The 17644-nt window shown below is 36.0% G+C and overlaps 1 protein-coding gene across 3 annotated transcripts in view; it reads left to right on the forward strand.

The window, feature by feature from the left end:
- Positions 1-8033, forward strand: part of CEP112 (centrosomal protein 112) — a gene marked incomplete at its 3' end in the record, with an annotated part of 303692 nt that extends 295659 nt beyond the window's left edge. For 2 of the 3 annotated variants that reach the window (XM_081318536.1, XM_081318538.1), the window contains 2 exons: positions 4056-4157; positions 6582-6650. In XM_081318536.1, coding sequence (XP_081174662.1) covers positions 4056-4157; positions 6582-6650 — 171 coding nt within the window. Of the gene's footprint in view, positions 1-4055; positions 4158-6581; positions 6651-7621 lie in introns of those variants that run through there. The other variant, XM_081318537.1, reaches the window with a different exon arrangement.
- Between the last annotated feature and the right edge of the window lie 9611 nt (positions 8034-17644).

Raw genomic sequence — 17644 nt, forward strand, 5'->3', positions numbered from 1 at the left:
AGTTCTTCAGAATACAGCATAGTACAGTGATTAAGGAGTATATTTTCTCAGCCCCATTTCAGAGGGAGCATATTGTCTCGACTCAGTAGATGGCAGCACCTGGATGGCTTTGTCTGAACTAGGAAGCTGAATAGGTCTAGTCTTGGTTAGTCCTTAGATGAGAGAGTTCCAGGAATGTAGGAATGTCACCTAGACCATGAAGGTGGGGGAATCCCTGGAAAGACAACAGCAAGCAATCTCTGCACTGCTATCAAGAAAATTACATGGATATTTCCATGAAGGCAAGGCTGAATTAAATGAAGACAACTAAAGGCTCCCTAGCCAAAGGAAATAGAAGGCTAAATGCAAAATGTACAGGCTTCCTTCAACCAACCAAAGAATAATTCAAGTAAAGACAATGTATAGGAACAGTTCTTTGAATGTCGTGCATAGGAATCATTAATCAAAAGGCAAATTTGTTTTCATTTCATCTTGGTCTGAAAGGAGGGAATTGTATTTGGAAAATACAGACCTACAGGCATGTGTTCTCTGATTCCTTGTCAGTGGCCCTGCCAGTTGAGATTAATGGTGGGTGGTTGGTTCAAAGTATCAGGAAATCACTGTATTACAGAAGGGATCTACCTTGCTTGAGGGTAAATTCCCATTTTCCAGCACAAAGGATGCAGTAGGTAGGACAATTATCCTTTCTGCACCTTCACAAAAGTAGACTATTTGGCTTTAAAATGTAAATTAAATGAGTATCTTCCCTTTTGTACATCAAATTATCTGTGGAATTCGATGCATTATGCTTTTATCCCTGTGCCCTATTTTTGTGCTTCATATGGATTCAGGATGGCTACTGTAAGAAACAGGATGCTTAATTTCCTAAGTCTAAAACCAGAAATATTCTTCTTTGGTTCTTAATCTAAGTAGCTGTGAGATGTACATTCAGACCACATTCTTTCAAATACAGGAATTTCACAGATGGCTATTAATTAGGGGACTGATATGAAAGCATGTGGTAGTTCAAGTTTATAATTTTGTAACACGTAATTAAGACTGCCTATTTTTGATTGTATACATTTAAAAGATGTTGTAGCTAGGAGAATAGAGCTATGTGAATCATTATAATCTACATTAATTTAAAAAGTCCTTTTCTGAAACAGTAATAAAAGAAGGATAAACGTTTGGCTGTTATTAAATTTGGTGAGGGGGAAGTATTGAAAAGACTATTCCAAAGACGATTTTAAGAATGATCAAACTTTAGCTACACCCATCCTGAAATATGACTTCATTATTAACAAAAATATATTAGTGATTTTTCCTTATATCAACCCAAGTAAGTTTTTATTATTATGGTAGTCACACACTCAACCAGATGCATTTTTATCCACCTATCAGGATCTTCCCAAGGATATTGCTGTTTAATAATAATAAAGATATTGTAATTATGGAGTTAGAGACTTGTGGAAACTTAACAATTCAAGTAACAGAAGACCTAGGTATTATTAGTTCTTAGTTATTAATTGTTAAGCTAGCATCTAAGAATATAAAAGTTCCCAAAGTGTGTGGGTGGGTTTTTTTGTAAAATTATGGTGTTCAAGTTGAATAAATTCAATATTACAAGATATTAAGGAAGTCCTTTAGGTATTTTTCCATGGCTCCAATCATAATTGTATTATTTGTTCAGGAACTTAGAACTCTGAAAGTACAGGAAAGATAAGAAAATACATATCACCCTTTAGCATATGGAAGTTGAAGGATAAAATAGAGAAGGCATGTTCTGCAGGACCAACTATTCTATACAACTTTTGGAAATCAAATTTGGGGTAAGATGTTTTTGTCAGCTTACATGGACATAGGAATTAAGTAGGGTTTGGTTGGTTCTAAAGAATACAGTGCTATCAAAATATAATTATCTGGGAAATAGTTATAGTTTATATTAAAATTTGGTAGGTTAATATAGTAAAATTGTTTAGCTTAGATAATGCTTGCTCCTGTTTTTGCTAAACAGACTAACATCATATAAATCATACCTTTCTTTTGCCTTCTATAGTAACAGGTATTCTTGAAGTTTAGGTTTTGCTTACCCACAATGCATAATTAGTCAAGAGAAGCCAACCATGGAGGGCTGGGGGAAGAATGTAGCTGTCTGTTGCTTTTTCAAATAAAAATATTGATTATTTGTTTAGTATTCTCCATGTTTTTTACTCTTACCTCTGTGCAAGAAAGCTTCCGACTTTTTTGCAAGTGAAATTTAGTTTCATTCATAAATACAATCTTAAAAAAATATTGAAGTCTATGCATGCCATTTGATATAAAAGAAAAAAGATTCCTCAAAAAAGTAGTTGGTTTGGTATACTTCAAAACATAATTGAGTCAGTGAATGGAAGAAAAAGGCCAGAACCAATTGTGCTGCTGTTCATGTGTTGGGAAAATAAAGCTTGAAGAGAAACAGCCAGAGGTGTGAAAGAAATTTGGGGAATTTTGAAAAAAAATATATTGTGTTGGTTACAGTTGGCCCATTAGCTATTTTATCTTAATTATTCAGCTGCAAGATGGTAATACTGTAGCATTGGAAATGAATCTCACCATATCCAAGATGTAAATCTAGAAGCAAAATATTTTAAATGTGCAGCATATTTAAGGAAACTTGCTTTATCTTTATCCTCCCTGTAACATCCTTTGCATTGCATGTGGGAGGAAGTAGCAAAAAAGAACTGATCCAGTTCTGAATTAACAGGCAAGAGTGAGTAGGAGCAGGAAGTGACTGAAGATAGTGAAACTATTCCTACAATGACCTGTTCAGTTTGGATTTAATTTAATAATTTAATTTGTATACCGCCCTTCTCCCGAAGGACTCAGGGCGGTGAACAGGGCAATACATAATAAAAAACAGGATACAAAAATTAAAAAGTAATTAAACAACAATGCCCGTAATAAATTAATACATATTAAAAGTTAAAACCGATTTATAAAACCCAACCCCATCCCATCAGACCAGGCCAGCTTGTTCAAAAAGAAAGGTTTTGAGATCACGCCAGAAGGAGCGAAGGTCGGGGGCCGTCCGGAGCTCAACCGGCAAGCGGTTCCATAGGTCTGGCGCGCCCACAGAGAACGCTCTCCCCCTGGGGGCCACCAATCGACATTCCTTGATCGGAGGCACCCTGAGGAGGCCCTCTCTGTGGGAGCGCACTGGACGGAGGGAGGTTGACGCCGGCCGCAGGTGTTGCCGTAGGTAATCCGGACCCATGCCATGTAGGGCTTTGTAAGTCATCACTAACACCTTGAACCTCACCCGGAGAGCAACCGGCAGCCAATGCAGCTCGCGGAGCAAAGGTGTAGCATGGGAGTATCGGGAAGCCCCCAGCACAACTCGCGCGGCTGCATTCTGCACCAGTTGAAGTCTCCGAGTGGACTTCAAGGGCAGCCCCATGTAGAGAGCATTACAGTAGTCTAGACGAGAAGTCACGAGCGCATGAGTGACTGTACGCAAGGCATCCCGGTCTAGATAGGGTCGCAACTGGCGCACCAGGCGAACCTGGGCAAAGGCCCCCCTAGTCACAGCTCCAATATGCTCTTCTAAAGAGAGCTGTGAATCTAGAAGGACCCCCAAGTTGCGCGCCCTATCTACGGGGGGTAATAGCTCACCCCCCATGGCCAGAGATGGGATAATCGGAATTTCCCGGGATGCCGGCACGAACAGCCACTCAGTCTTGTCAGGGTTGAGTCGAAGCCTGTTCCATGTTGCAGTGGAGGGAGGATTCAGTAGAACACTCATAAATGTCTACAGACAGCATCCATGATAGAATCCTATGGCCATTATTTAATAGTTTAAAAACAAGGAGATACAATCACACATTGTTTACATAATAAAAGTTGAGGAATGGATAGTCTTATAAGAGAATGCCAAGGAATTACTCAGTTTGGTTCAGTACAGCACCACTGTTCTTGCATGTCAACATTTCTTTTCATATTGATAGTACCTCAAACATGTAGGTAGTGACTGCTCCTAAATCATTTTAACTGGCTCACCTAATCTTCACTATGGAAATGCTTGCTTCCTATGGTTTCAGATGACTTCTATACGGCAAGAATATGAAACCAAACTGAAAGGTCTAATGCCAGCATCTTTGCGACAAGAACTTGAAGACACAATTCTCTCACTAAAATCTCAGGTAAAGATTTTATGTTCTATTTGTCAGCATAGTACAGTAGCATGTAATCTAGGATTTGCTAGTTCAAAGAACTGACAAAAATATCCATAGCATGCTGGTATAAGCAATGGAGTTTGACAAATTAATAGTTCATCATCTCTACTTGTTTTTTTTCCCCCTCAACTAGTTCCAACCTTCACTCACAAGAGTTCTGTTTTTTTTCTCTGCGCCAATATAAAGAGAGACGTTTAGCCTTTTTGATCTCTTAAAAATGATGAGGGTTCTAGTCATTTGATATTTAAACATGAACATAATTTTTTTAATTTGATAGTTTTTGCATAAACACCTTTTTTTCAAGCATGCATGGTTTCTGTAAAAAGACATTGGTGCATCAGGGTGAATAGTTTGTCTCTACTTACAATACATGCAGCAATGGTGGGATACAGACTTTAGAAAGATTGGTGTCCCTAGTTGGGGTTTGTGAAGTTACATTTTTCAGTCTGTTGTTGAACAAGCAAACATTCCAATACCATGATGTACTAATTCCTCTTCAAGCAAAAATGTTTAGGAGCCACTTGTTACTTGGAATAATTTTGCTATCCTGACATTCCTTTAATACCAAAGGTTTTTAGAACAAGATCAAGTAGATGAATGGATATTTGTTAAATCAATTCACACTTTTTTAAAAAATCCCATTTATATCCCGCCCTTCTCCGAAGACTCAGGGCGGCTTACAATCTAAGCACAAATCAATGTGCTTAGCAGCAGCATTCTATGTATATGCCTACTTATTAGGGCTTTTGCCCTCACCCCCAAGCGGCATTATTACAAAGTCAGCTTATTGCCCCCAACAATCTGGGTCCTCATTTATAAGGTAATCATCAATAAAGGTTTTCTTTTGCAATAGATATATTTAGTTAAATAATAGTGTGACAAAAGACTATATGAACTGGTCATCTGTAACTTCCTGTAATACTAATACTAGGAACCCAGCTAAAATCAAAGCCTAGAAGACCTTCAGTCATACATTTTTCCAATTCATATAGTCTCAAAAGAGGTTGTTATTATTTCATTTTTCATCTGAAAATGGTGCATTTGGATTTGTCACCTTGTAATGCTATTTCTAAAGGAATTGCCATGGCAAATGAGTACCCTCTTGATAATGGCAGGTGCTTTATGGGGGTTGTTGACATTACCACTGATTTTGGGAAGGAATTCCTGCTGGTGTTCTGGTTCACCCAGTGTTGCCATTACAAATAATAAAAGGGAGGAACGGATTATCTAGTAAATTAGTTAATAATATGTGTGACTTTTGACTGGCATGCAAACTGACCAATGTTAACAACTGAAAAATCCCCAGCTTCCAGTGAAGTGAATTTGGGGTTGAAATTTGATTTCAGTCTTCAAAGCTTCTGCTAGCATACATAACATTTCAAAGGAGTAAAAGTAACTCCAGACTTTTAAAAGTGAGTGCTCATATACAAAGCATAGCTTGCAGCTGCCTGTGCAGTGAACTACAATATCCAGCTACAGGCTGTTCTATAACAGCTTCTGAAGCACAGGTGTCTTCTTTGAAAATTGTTGAAATTCCTGTTTCAAAAACATCAGCCAGAAAGAACAGTGGAATCTTTGCACCTGTCAGGGCTGTGAATTGTTCCAGAGGAATGAGAGGGCTTGGTTAGGTTAAAAACACTAACAGAGCAGCAGTAACAAGGAACAAATAGGAAACATTCACTTCTCAAACAAAGCTTTGCTTATATTTAAAATATGCTGACTGCCTCCATCTCCTCAATTTTGAGGCTTTTCACTGTGTTCTTTGTCTTCTATCCCAGCACTTTGCTAATGAACTTTTATAGCATGCTTATAACTTTACTTTCCTAACAAAGAGTTTTTGACCACCCTTCAAAAGTGGAATTTTATATCTGTGTCTCACAAAGACATGTGTAATCCATTAATGTTGATGCTTAAATTGCAGAACTTGGTATTCTTATGCCAATGTTCAGTTTTGAAATCAAAATTTAGGGATTGCATTTCCCCCCAAAATGGTTAGTACTACATGAACATAGAACAGGGGTTCCCAACCGGGGGTGCGAGACAACATTCCAGGAGGTGCGAATACTTGGGTTTTCAAAATTATAGTGTATATGCATAATTTGTTGCCATTATTTCAAACTTTTGTAAGGGGTGCGAGAATATATCAGAAACGTTCTAGGGGTGTGGGGTATAGAAAAGGTTGGGAGCCGCTGACATGGAACATGGACGGTATTCTCAGAAGATGAAATACACTTGATCCCTATTTAGGCTGTTTGACATTGGGACATCAATCCCTAGATTATCAGGCCATAAACAGGGTTTAAGCAATATATCTGAGGAACTGCAAATAGATATATTCATAAGTCTGTTATATACTAGAAGCTCTTCAGTCACAACAGCTGTATTTTCTAGGTAAATTTTTTACGAAAAAGAGCATCGATTCTACAAGACGAACTGAGTACATATCGCACCAGAAGGTAAGCTATGGTAGTATCTCCTACTCACATTGTTAACTTGCTTTTAGTAAGCACAGTCTCTTCAAAAAGTTGTACATCTATAATTTTGCAATTTGGTACAAGTCTGATCTGGACCTTGCTTTAGCACACCTGAGACACTGGCTCAATTTATGGTTATAGGGCCATGAAGTATTGCCATCTTTTGACATAAAGTACAATGATACAGTTTATAATCTTCAAGATTGCATCTTTAAGATCTTTACCCTCCTTGGCTTTTTTATATTCTTCTCCTGTTATGCAAAAATATGCACAAATGTTGCATTAACAGCCCAAAGGTGCTTTGTACTCTTTGAAAAGAATGACTCACAAGAGTGGTTATGTCACTTTAAAGTGATGTCACTGCTTTCTTTTTCTTTTCTTTTTTGCAAATTAAGAACAGTCTTGACTTCTGCAATATTTCTGTAGTGTTATAAGATGTGTAAATACCACTTAATTAAACTGATAAAAGGCATGACTCTAATTTAAAGCTAGATCACATCTACTGAGTAGGCCTTTCCATAGACTTTTGCCACACTTCAATTATGTTGCAAGATCTCTGCATAAAATTCTGGTCCAGTTTAAACTTGAATATTTTATGCACAAACCATTGTAGTTTATAGCCCTGGGATTTCCTCTTAGTCTCATCTAAGTACTAAAAGTTTTGATCAGGATGAGTTGAGGTCACATAAGTGCTGCCATCTGCTATGATGAAACTTCAGATCTTAACTCCGTAATCTGCTTTCTGGTCTTCAGTTGTTCTCTTCCTGATAACCGTAGTTTCCCAACTGAAACCATAATTGAAAATTATTCTGAATTAATCCAAGAAGTCTTTCATTTTAGTACTTAATATCTGTGTAATGGGGCATTGTTTCCAGGAGGTGAGAAAAAATCTAAAAATGTTAGGATTGTCTGTTGTACAAAATAAATGGATAATTGATGAGAATATTTATTCTTTAGGTAATTACTGAAGGTGACAGTTTGTTTCAAGCGTCGAATGGATTTCTTTCAGCAGGTTTGAAGATTTGGATCTTTTAAATTAATCTGGGAGATCAGTGATTGTTCTATAAAATTAGATTGTGTAATTAAGGAATAAAAATACACCCCTTATTCATTTCAGTATTTTAAGTTACTACACATTTGAATCATTTTATCATAAAGATTGTTTTTGATATATTCACGTGTACCTTATTTACATATGAAAAACATAATTTTGTTTGCTCACATTGCTTTTGTCCCTTATTTCATAATGCAGTTTTTTTAATACATGCTAAAATCAAGTCCTTATTATATTATATTGTCCAAAACATGTTAAAACCTATATGGTATTGCTTCATGTTCATATGTTACATTATTAAAATATTTTTGTACATTTTTGTTTCAACATTATTTCTGTTTTCAATATCTTATTTACTGCAAAGGGTATCTGCAGCAAAGTATAAATGTTTCCAATTAATTTTTTTTTTGTGGTTTGTGTGGCAAGATACACCTTTTAAGTCTGCTGATTGTGCATATTGTTTTGGCTGTCAGTTCGAATATGACTAGTAAGAATATATATTTTATGCTGGAATGGGTCACTTTTCAATAATGTGGGATAGCATGACAGCTAAGACTGTTTCACAGAGTGGACAGCGAATTCTTTCTACTGATCTCCCTCCTTAGTATATAATTATATGGTTTGTTTCTTTGTGCCATTCCCATTTAGTGTACAGTTGCTATTTCCAGTGTCATGCATAGTCATTAATTACTTGATGTGATTAGGAAATTACAAGCCTAAAAAAAGAACTATTAATATTTCCATTACAAGGGACTAATTGCATACTTTCCACGAGGCCCCCGCATCTAATAAAGCTTCTGAAATCATTAAGTGAGAAAAGGCCACAGTTACTCAGTTTTAAAATCTAATGCTTAAGTGAGTGATAGAAGAAAATATTATTTTAAATAACAGCTGTTTCTGAGTACATGATATTGACTGTAAGGAGGAATTTATTTAACCTCTAACATATGTAGGCTTAGTAATTAAATTTTTTTCTCTTTCACAACTGGAGGAGCTCTGTGTACAAGTATTAAAACACTGAACTTTTGATTACCAAGTATTTTGACAAGATTTGAGGGATAGTTCTTATTTTCTGGGAAACATTAATTATAATATTTTTTAATGCATTTGGCATTCTTACACGTTCAGAGTACTTCGGATGCCTTGTCTAGTTGTCTTTCTTATGGTCCAATAAAGTGAATGACAATCATTATCTCCTGTTTTGCAGAAGTGGGATAAAGGAAAGCTTGCCTAAGGTCACATCATTTGTTCATGGCAGAAGAGAGTTTCACATCCGGAATTCTCTGATTTATGAATTATAGTTATAAGGCTATTAATATTTTCACTTACTAAGATTACCTATGGCATGTGCTAATTTCAGAAAGTAGAGTGGAAGCTAAAGATTGCTTTGCATATTAATTCTTCAGTAGTAGTTGTGTTGGTGACTGACTTCCTTATCTTCTGCAATTGAGTTTCCCTTGCTACTTCCAGCTACTCACTGCTGGAAGAATGGAATGAGCATACAGGTAAGTCTTCAACTTACAACCACAATTGAGCCCAAAATTTCTATTGCTAAACAAGACATTAAGTGAGCTTTGCCCCATTTTACGCTCTTTCTTGCCACAGCTGTTAAGTGAATCACTGCAGTTGTTAAGTTTACTAATACGATTGTTAAGTGAATCTGGCTTCCCCCATTGGCTTTGCTTGTCAGAAAGTTGCAAAGGGTGATCACATGACCCCGAGACACTTTAACTCAGACCTGTCAAACTTGCGACACATCACATTACGTCGCACAACCTATCGGGACTGTTTTGCCATTGCCGGCAATGGGCTAGGCGCGGCTTCCCCGTCTGGCCTGCGGGCCGCAGCTTGACACCCCTGCTTTAAAAATATGTGTCAATTGCCAAGCATCTAAATTTTGATCACATGATCATGGGGAAGCTGCAGTGGTCATAAGTGTGAAAAAAATGGTCATAAGTCACTTTTTTCAGTGCCATTGTAAATTCGAACAGTCACGAACTGTTGTAAGTTGAGGACTATCTGTACCTATAATGTAGGATCAAGGGTTCACATTTCAGGCACTCCCAAACATAAAGGAAAACACTAGTAAGAACATGACCTCAGAATAAGAATTCTAAGCATTATGAGCAAGCAAGCAAGGGCTATTAAATTAAAGGTTATATATGCAATTTAGGCATTCGTGGCTATAAATCAGGGATCCAGTTCGCAGCCCTGGACAGCTAGTAATGTGGCGTCATAAGATTGTAAACTTTGAATATTATTTAATTTTATATTATAAAACAATATTTTTATATGTGGCCCAAGATAATTCCTCTTCACTCAGTGTGACCCAGGCAAGCCAAAAGGTTGGACACCCATGCAATAAATGATAATGTTTTATTCTGTACTATTTTACTGAAAATACGTGTTTCTTTGATTAATTATAGTATAGCCTGCTATTTCTAACTTTGAATTAAGGTAAGGGTGAACCTACCTCAGTGCAGATGCAGGATAACATTTTGGAGGATACAGCTTAGAGCTTATGATTTAGAGATTTTTGAAGGATTCCTTCTTTCTCCAGCCTCAGGAAGCTTGTGGATTAAAGAAATAAGCTGAAACTGCAGTGCAGGCCTTTTGAAGACTAAGGGCATCAGATGTAGAGGATGACAAGGCTGAGCCCGAGGGTGGGTTCAAACACATCATCAGTTTGGAATCTCTACACTCCCATGAAAGATCTAAGTCCATCCCTCCTTGAAGTCTGTTGACCTTTAGTGCCAATTTGCCTTGACCATCAGTAGTTGAGATTCTTGTGTGCAGGCAGCATGAAATAAACTTATAGAACTTTTGAACTCTATCCTGGTTCCTGACTTCTGAAATCAGCAGAGATTAAAAATCTAAGGGTGAATTGAGCAAACCAAACCTTCTATTCAATATTTAAATGAGATGCCAGGGCAGTTGTTAAGGACTTAGGTAAGAGGAAAGGGAGGGACGTTCAAAAGGCCATCAAATGTGCTAAAATACCTCAAACACAGTCAAAACCATATAAACTGGTAGCCTGTAGATTAGTTCATCTAATTTATGCCAACCTCAGTCTGCCACAATCACGTATGCCTACCTCTGCCTTAAGGTACCTCTAATTATTATTCATATGCGCATATGCACACTTTTCTAATTAGGTGTCACAAATTTAATCCCATTATCTTCACACCCCTAGTAATAGGTCAGATCCTCCATTATATTCTGGCTGTTGAAGTGTTTCAAGAATAGATTATTTAGTTCTGAATAATTTTTCTTTCCTGGAAAGGTAATTGCTGTATGGATGTTATCTATACTTTTAGCGAGTTTCCATATTATTTTTCGGTTCATGGTTGTTGTTGTTGTTTTAAAAAATTGTATATATAGTTTTTTATTAGGACTGAAATACCCCACCTCTTTCTTGGATATGTAATATATAGTGATGGCTTAATTATAAGATGGCAATATGGGTTTATTTTTTTGCCTCCTGCAGCAGAACTGATGGGCTGTTTTTATTAGTTGTCCAACTCTCTTTAAAAAAAAATACGACTTTATTAATTCACACTGTGTCCAGACTTGCCCTTGGTAAATAAGGTTCTAACACTGACAGAAAGAAAATACTTGTGATTGCTTTAATAACTAGGAAAGGTTACACTAAAAATATAGGGCACCCTTGATGCTAAGTAGTTCCAACACATCATACAGAAAGAGTATGGATTCTTTTTTTTAAATACCGCTCTGCCTTTTGAAATCTCAATATGCCAAAGGCACCAGCATCAGATCTCGTTTTGAAAGGGGAAAAAAGGCGCTAAGAACACCAAGCAGTAGGTGAAAAGATTTTGGAACACAAGGTCATTTTAATTCATACTTTTCTCTTTTTAAAAAATCTCAGCTTTGATATTTTTGCTGAGAAAAAAATAATTCCTGCTTAAATTGTGTCATTAAAGACAAGTTGGCTCTTTCAAAGCACATTATCAAAGAATGCTGAAATTGCCAGATACTGAAACAAAAATGTATCATTGGTTTTAAGTATGGTAACCAAACACTTTCTTGAAATCCTTTGTGCTAGTGTTTTTTTTTTGCCTCTTTACTCTTTTTAACTACAGCATTTAAAAAAGCCGTGTCCTATTTACATCTCATAGCTCAAAAGCCATTCAAATTGCTTAGTTGTTTTATTTCCAGCATTGTTCTATTAATCTTGTAAGAGAGAGGGTCTTTTTTTCAGCATAATCTTTACAACAAAGATTTCTGCACTTTACAAATATGACAAAAATAGAATTGGTTAATTTATCCAAGTGCTATTTCCAGCAGATCTCTTTAATGACCTATGGCAATAATTACTTATGAAATTTAATTGGATATCCAACATCCTCTTTTAGACATTTATCAATGTTTTATAATCTTTTCATTCTTTTCTCTGAATGTGAATAATCAGTGTAACCAGAAAAACTCAGAATAGAAGCATAAGTTATTTAAAGATGTATGTCTTCCATAGCGCTTTGATCTTGAATACTTTTTTTATTTTGTCATGCCATCTTTCCTGATATCTATTCAGTTCTTTAAGCTTATTGTAAATACAGATACATTTTTGCACATTTCATTAGCTTCATTTTTTTCCATTCAGAGTAGAGGTTATAGAGGTTATGTATAGAGATGGGAAATTTTCCAGCAAAGTGACATTTCTTTGTATATCTATGGAGATTCTAAATCATCCAGGTCTTGGTTGTCCCAAAGGTGCTTTTTCCAAAAGGCAACTGGACTTCCTTGGTTTTTTATCTTTGAAAATGTTTTGCTCCTCATTCAAGAAATTTCTTCTGAAAAAGCTTCTTGGATGAGAAGCGAAATGTTTCCAAATTGGAATAAGCACTTTGAGGACATTCTTTTGTATGTTTCAATGACGACACTGATCTGAAAAGGATTAAGTGATGTGAAGTAATCCCCAATGTTATAGTAAAAATGTCCAAACCCATGTTAAGCAGGTGTATGAAACCTCTGCTTAGAGAGGGTGGAATGTTTGGGGAAGAATAGGAGGAAGGAAGTGAGGCTGAGATGGGCAAGCACAGAGTCTCTTTTCAGAGTGAGATGGGCAGTATACAAATTTAATAAATAAATAAGGACATATTGTATATGTAGGTTCCTGAGTGTCTCCCATCATAATTTACTCTTGTCATGTCCCATTCACTGATTTCTATCATATATATATATATATATATATAGTGTTACTTCGTAATAAAGTGCTTTATAGCACTATATTTATGAATACTATCTTGTAATCTTGCTGGCAATAGAAAATGGAAAATCAAAGAATGATATAAAGTGAAAGAAGTACAAAACATTTGAGGAATTAAGGGGAAAATGTTTTCCGATAAGCAATATTATCCTAAGTTATAAATTGTGTATGTTCAAATGATGAGGTTTATAATTTTTATATTTATCCAGTCAGGGTATTCAAATTTTTGTAAAGGAATTAAATGTAATGACCCTGATTTTCAACCAACTAATCTTGGAATTAAAAGGGATAAATGATAAAGACTGCGAGTGAAATGAAAACAAAATAGTATGCTCGTGTGTCTATAAAAGTAAGAGGAAGGAGAAGGATATAATAGATCTGAATAAAGATAGTCTGATATTGCACAATAGGGCTGATGAAAAAATGCACTGAAATAAAATATAGGTTTAATTATGAATGAAAAAGCTAAGATCAAAAGTACAAATCAGAGTCTATCTATTGTGGATGCCTAAGGAAGTGGATGTCTATAAGCCTGTGATACTTGGAAGTTTACATTCCACTTAATAGTGATAATGGAAGAACCAAAGATTTTGGTGGAAAATTGTGAATGAATGCAATCCAGAGCAAAAATGTTCTGTTCACTATTTTTTATTTTGAATTTGTAAAAAAAAGAATTGCACCCAGAAAGAAAGAAACTTGATTGTGGTTCATAGAAAAACAACATTTAATTTCATACCATGCAGAAGTTGTGTCGGTTTCTGTTCAATTAGGGATTTATTAATATATACAAATTTAGTCAGGGTGCCTAAATTCTTGCAAAAGATGCAAAAATGACTGTTTATAAGAATATATTCTGACCCTCTTTATTATACAAAGAGAAAAATGGTTATGTCAGGAAAAGCAAGATGTTGAAAGTAGTTGAAATGTATTAGTTAAGAAGTATGGTGTGCGAAAGCAAGAACAAGGTAAGAACAAATGGTGCTAAAATGCAGGCTGAATACCAAAATGAGTGACAGGTATGAAAGAATAAGTTGAGGTAGTTTGGTCATATAAAGAGGATAAATGAGGTCATCTAAAAAGGATAAATAAAAATCAAATCACACATTGCAGCATCTCCAAGGTTACATGATCAGAATTTGAACATTTGGTACATTTATGACAGTTGCCACATCTTGAGGACGTGTGATCTCCTTCTGCGACCCTCTGACAAGCAAAGTCAATGGAGAAGCCAGATTGACTTAACTAGCTTAACTAACTTAGCAATTGCAGTGATTCACTTAACATTTGTGGCAAGAAAGGTTGTAAAATGGGGCAAAATTCACTTAATAACTGTCTTGCTTAGCAATGGAAATAAGATATATTGTCACTGTTTTCTGTGAACACACTAGCACACATTAAAAGTGAAATTCTGATACACGTTCTCAAAAGAAAATATATACCCATACACAGACATGCACACACATGAACATATTCTGTCTATGTATCTGTCTGTCCGTCTATCTATTTATACACACACACACACACACACACAAATATTAATCACAGTCCATTTTGAAATACATAGTGGGGAAAACATTTTTGAGAGTTAACAAATTTAATACTATATGGTACAAAGTTATTACAGAAATTTTGAGCTTAATTGTGGTCATAAGTAAAGGACTAACTAAAGAAAAGGTCGAGAAAAATGATTGAGATGGTGAGATCCTTAAAAAGAAGATTAGAAAATTAGAGAATAAAATTGATGAAGAATAAGAGGAGATCGAGAAATATGGTGTTGGTATAAACTAATTGTAACTATATTTTCTTTTCCTTGTCCCATGCCTTAATTTTTTAGGCTTACTATTTCTTATTCCTTTTCTATGTTTTACATAGCATTGCTTTCCATATTATAGCATGATTAGTACACATCAATTTATATTTAGCCATCCTTCTCATAATAGGGTTCTTGATCAATATATAGCTGTCCCATGAGGACAATGAAATCTTCTGGGATTTCCATTTTTCTATACACATTCCATGGTGTGACACAATCAACACAATGGAAGGCCGTTCTATAATCAATAAAGCAGATTTTGATTCATTTTTGGTATTCATGGGCTTTCTCAGTTATCCAATGTTCATCAGCAGTAATGTTTTGTGTCCCTCAGCCTGGTATCCCTTTCCATACAGGGCCATAATATGCATTGAATAATCCCAAGTATTTGTTCTGTTCCAGCCTACGACCGGCCCTGTTGGAATGTCAGGGACAATGCCTTTTTTATATTCAATAGGCTGGAATTAAGCCAACCAAATTTATTTGCAAAAACTAAACGAAACAGTTCAAAACAGAGTTAAACAAATACAAACCGAGACTATATCAGAAGCTCTTCAAACGGTTGCCTTCAGCAACCAGCACCTCCCACACATTCCCCTTTTAAACAGCAGTCTCAAGGCGTGGCTTCTCTTTGCCTTCTCCCGAGGTGCCTCATTGTTTTTCTTTGTTCACTTCTGCTAGTCTGCCTCCTGCTTCGAGCGTCCCTGAACAGAGCCAGCTGTGGATCGTCTTCTTCCAATCTTTCAGGCTCACACAGCTGTGTCTGAGGAGGAACAAGACGGGAGGGGCCTGGCTGAGAGCTCTGCGGTGCATCAGAACTTTCCTCTGCAACCAAAGGCTCTCCAAACCCCTCCTCCTCCTCCTCTTCAGAATTGTCCGACTCAGCTGCCGAAACCACAGGCTGACGCTGAATCACAACAGTATTATTTTGCTGGCATGTACATTAAGAATATTGGGTGATGGTTAGCATGCTCTGTTAAGTCTCCTTTTTGGTACTGGCATATGGATTAACTAATTATCTGTTAGCGAGTATACCATTCTCTATCGTTGACATAGCTTTATTAGAATCTTTACTGATTCTTCTATTGCTTGTCATATTTCTGTAGATAAGCCACAAATTCCTGTGGCTTTTTGACTTGGTAATGACTAGAGTACCAATTTAACTTCATTTTCTAGCACTAGAGATTCTTGCAAATAGGGAATACTTTCTAAGGTATCCTGGATGTTGACATCTCTACAATACAGAATTTCAGTATATTCTTTCCATCTTTCTTTGATCTTTGAATCAGTCACTGTTTGGTCCATTGGTATTCTTGAGCATACTAATTTGATAATGGAACCTCTATTTCAACGTTAGCTTTATTATTAACATTTTCATGAGCGGCCTGGTTTTACTTTGTGTAATATTGAATTGTTTGTTCTTGAAGTTCAAGGTCTTCTTAAAAACTTTCCCTCCAGCACAGTTTAAAAGGATTCATTTTTTCTTCATTCAGCTATATGTGTTTAACAGGAAAAACTACAAATTTGATAATATGCCCATTTATTGTCATTGCAGAGTCTCTGCACTTTTCATATTTTGTCTCGGTCCACCATGCCATTTCTCCCAAGTAGCAGATCTCTGTATTTCATGGTTGCAATCATTATCTCTAGTCTAGAAGATAAAGTCTGTAGACTTTCTCTTAATGCATTTGCATTGGATTGACCATGATGGAGTCACCTATGTGCGAGTTGGGCAGTTATACAAATTTGTTTTATAAATAATTAAATAGCTGGTGGGGGGGTGTTTTGCTTTTTTTGTTTTGTTTTAGCTGTTTAAAATAGCAGCAGATTACCTTTCAAACTCTCTTTCACTTTCAGCAAGAAACTTTGTATTTCCTCCTTGCTTTCAGCCATCAAATTGATAACATCAGCATATCAAAGCTTGTTGATGATTTTCCCATCAGTTTTAATTCTAATTTCTATTTCTTTTAAGTCTAGCATTTCTCAGAAGATATGTACATATAAGGAAAATAAATAAGTAAACCACTTGGTGCATTCCTTTTGCAATTTGGAATTATTAGTTGCTCTATATTCTGCTCAAACTGTTGTTTGCTGGTCATTGTACAAATTCTTCAATATATACAGTAGGCAGGCTGGGAGTTACAGTGCCCGCCTGGATCTGCTTCCAGGTGGCTTATTCTCACACGAAGCACCTTTTTAGTAGAAATTGGGAACTCCTCTCGGCATAAAAGTTATATTTGCATATCTCACAGAGCTTCATATGATGAAAAAGGTACAGGATACAACAATCCGTTTTAATATATTCCTTACTGGACTTGTTTTAGCCCAATTATTTGTAGTCACATTATGCATATTTAATTTGGCACAGCAGCAGGAGCTTTGAATATTTTGTTCTCATGGTAGAATAGTAACGCTAGTTTCTGATCTGACAACTCCTGAAGTATGAATTACATTATTTACCATATTGGCTAGAAATGTTTCCCTCCCTCTGACTGTAGAAAATAAATCTTTATAAATATATATTGAGTTGATTCATGAAGTCAATCAAGTAGTATGAAATACAGAAAAAAATCAAAATAATTCGAATGATAGACATATGGAGGCTTAATCACATTTCTCAAATATGAGCTTAACTAAATGAGGAACCATAACTCTGTGTGTGTGTGTGTGTGTGTGTGTGTGTGTGTGTGTGTGTGTGTGTGAACAAACAGAAAAGTTATGTTTGATTACATTCATTGACATGATGTCAAAATACAGATGAAATTAAAAAATGAATTTCAATCATCTGCTGGAAGGAGCCCCAAGGCCCTTCAGGATTTGTGGGAGAGGGAGAGATTTTGAGGGTGTCATGATTCACATAATTCAAAGGATTGGATATATACAAGATAT

This window comes from Vipera berus (genome assembly GCF_964194415.1).
Source record: "Vipera berus genome assembly, chromosome: 2".
NCBI lineage: Eukaryota > Metazoa > Chordata > Lepidosauria > Squamata > Viperidae > Vipera > Vipera berus.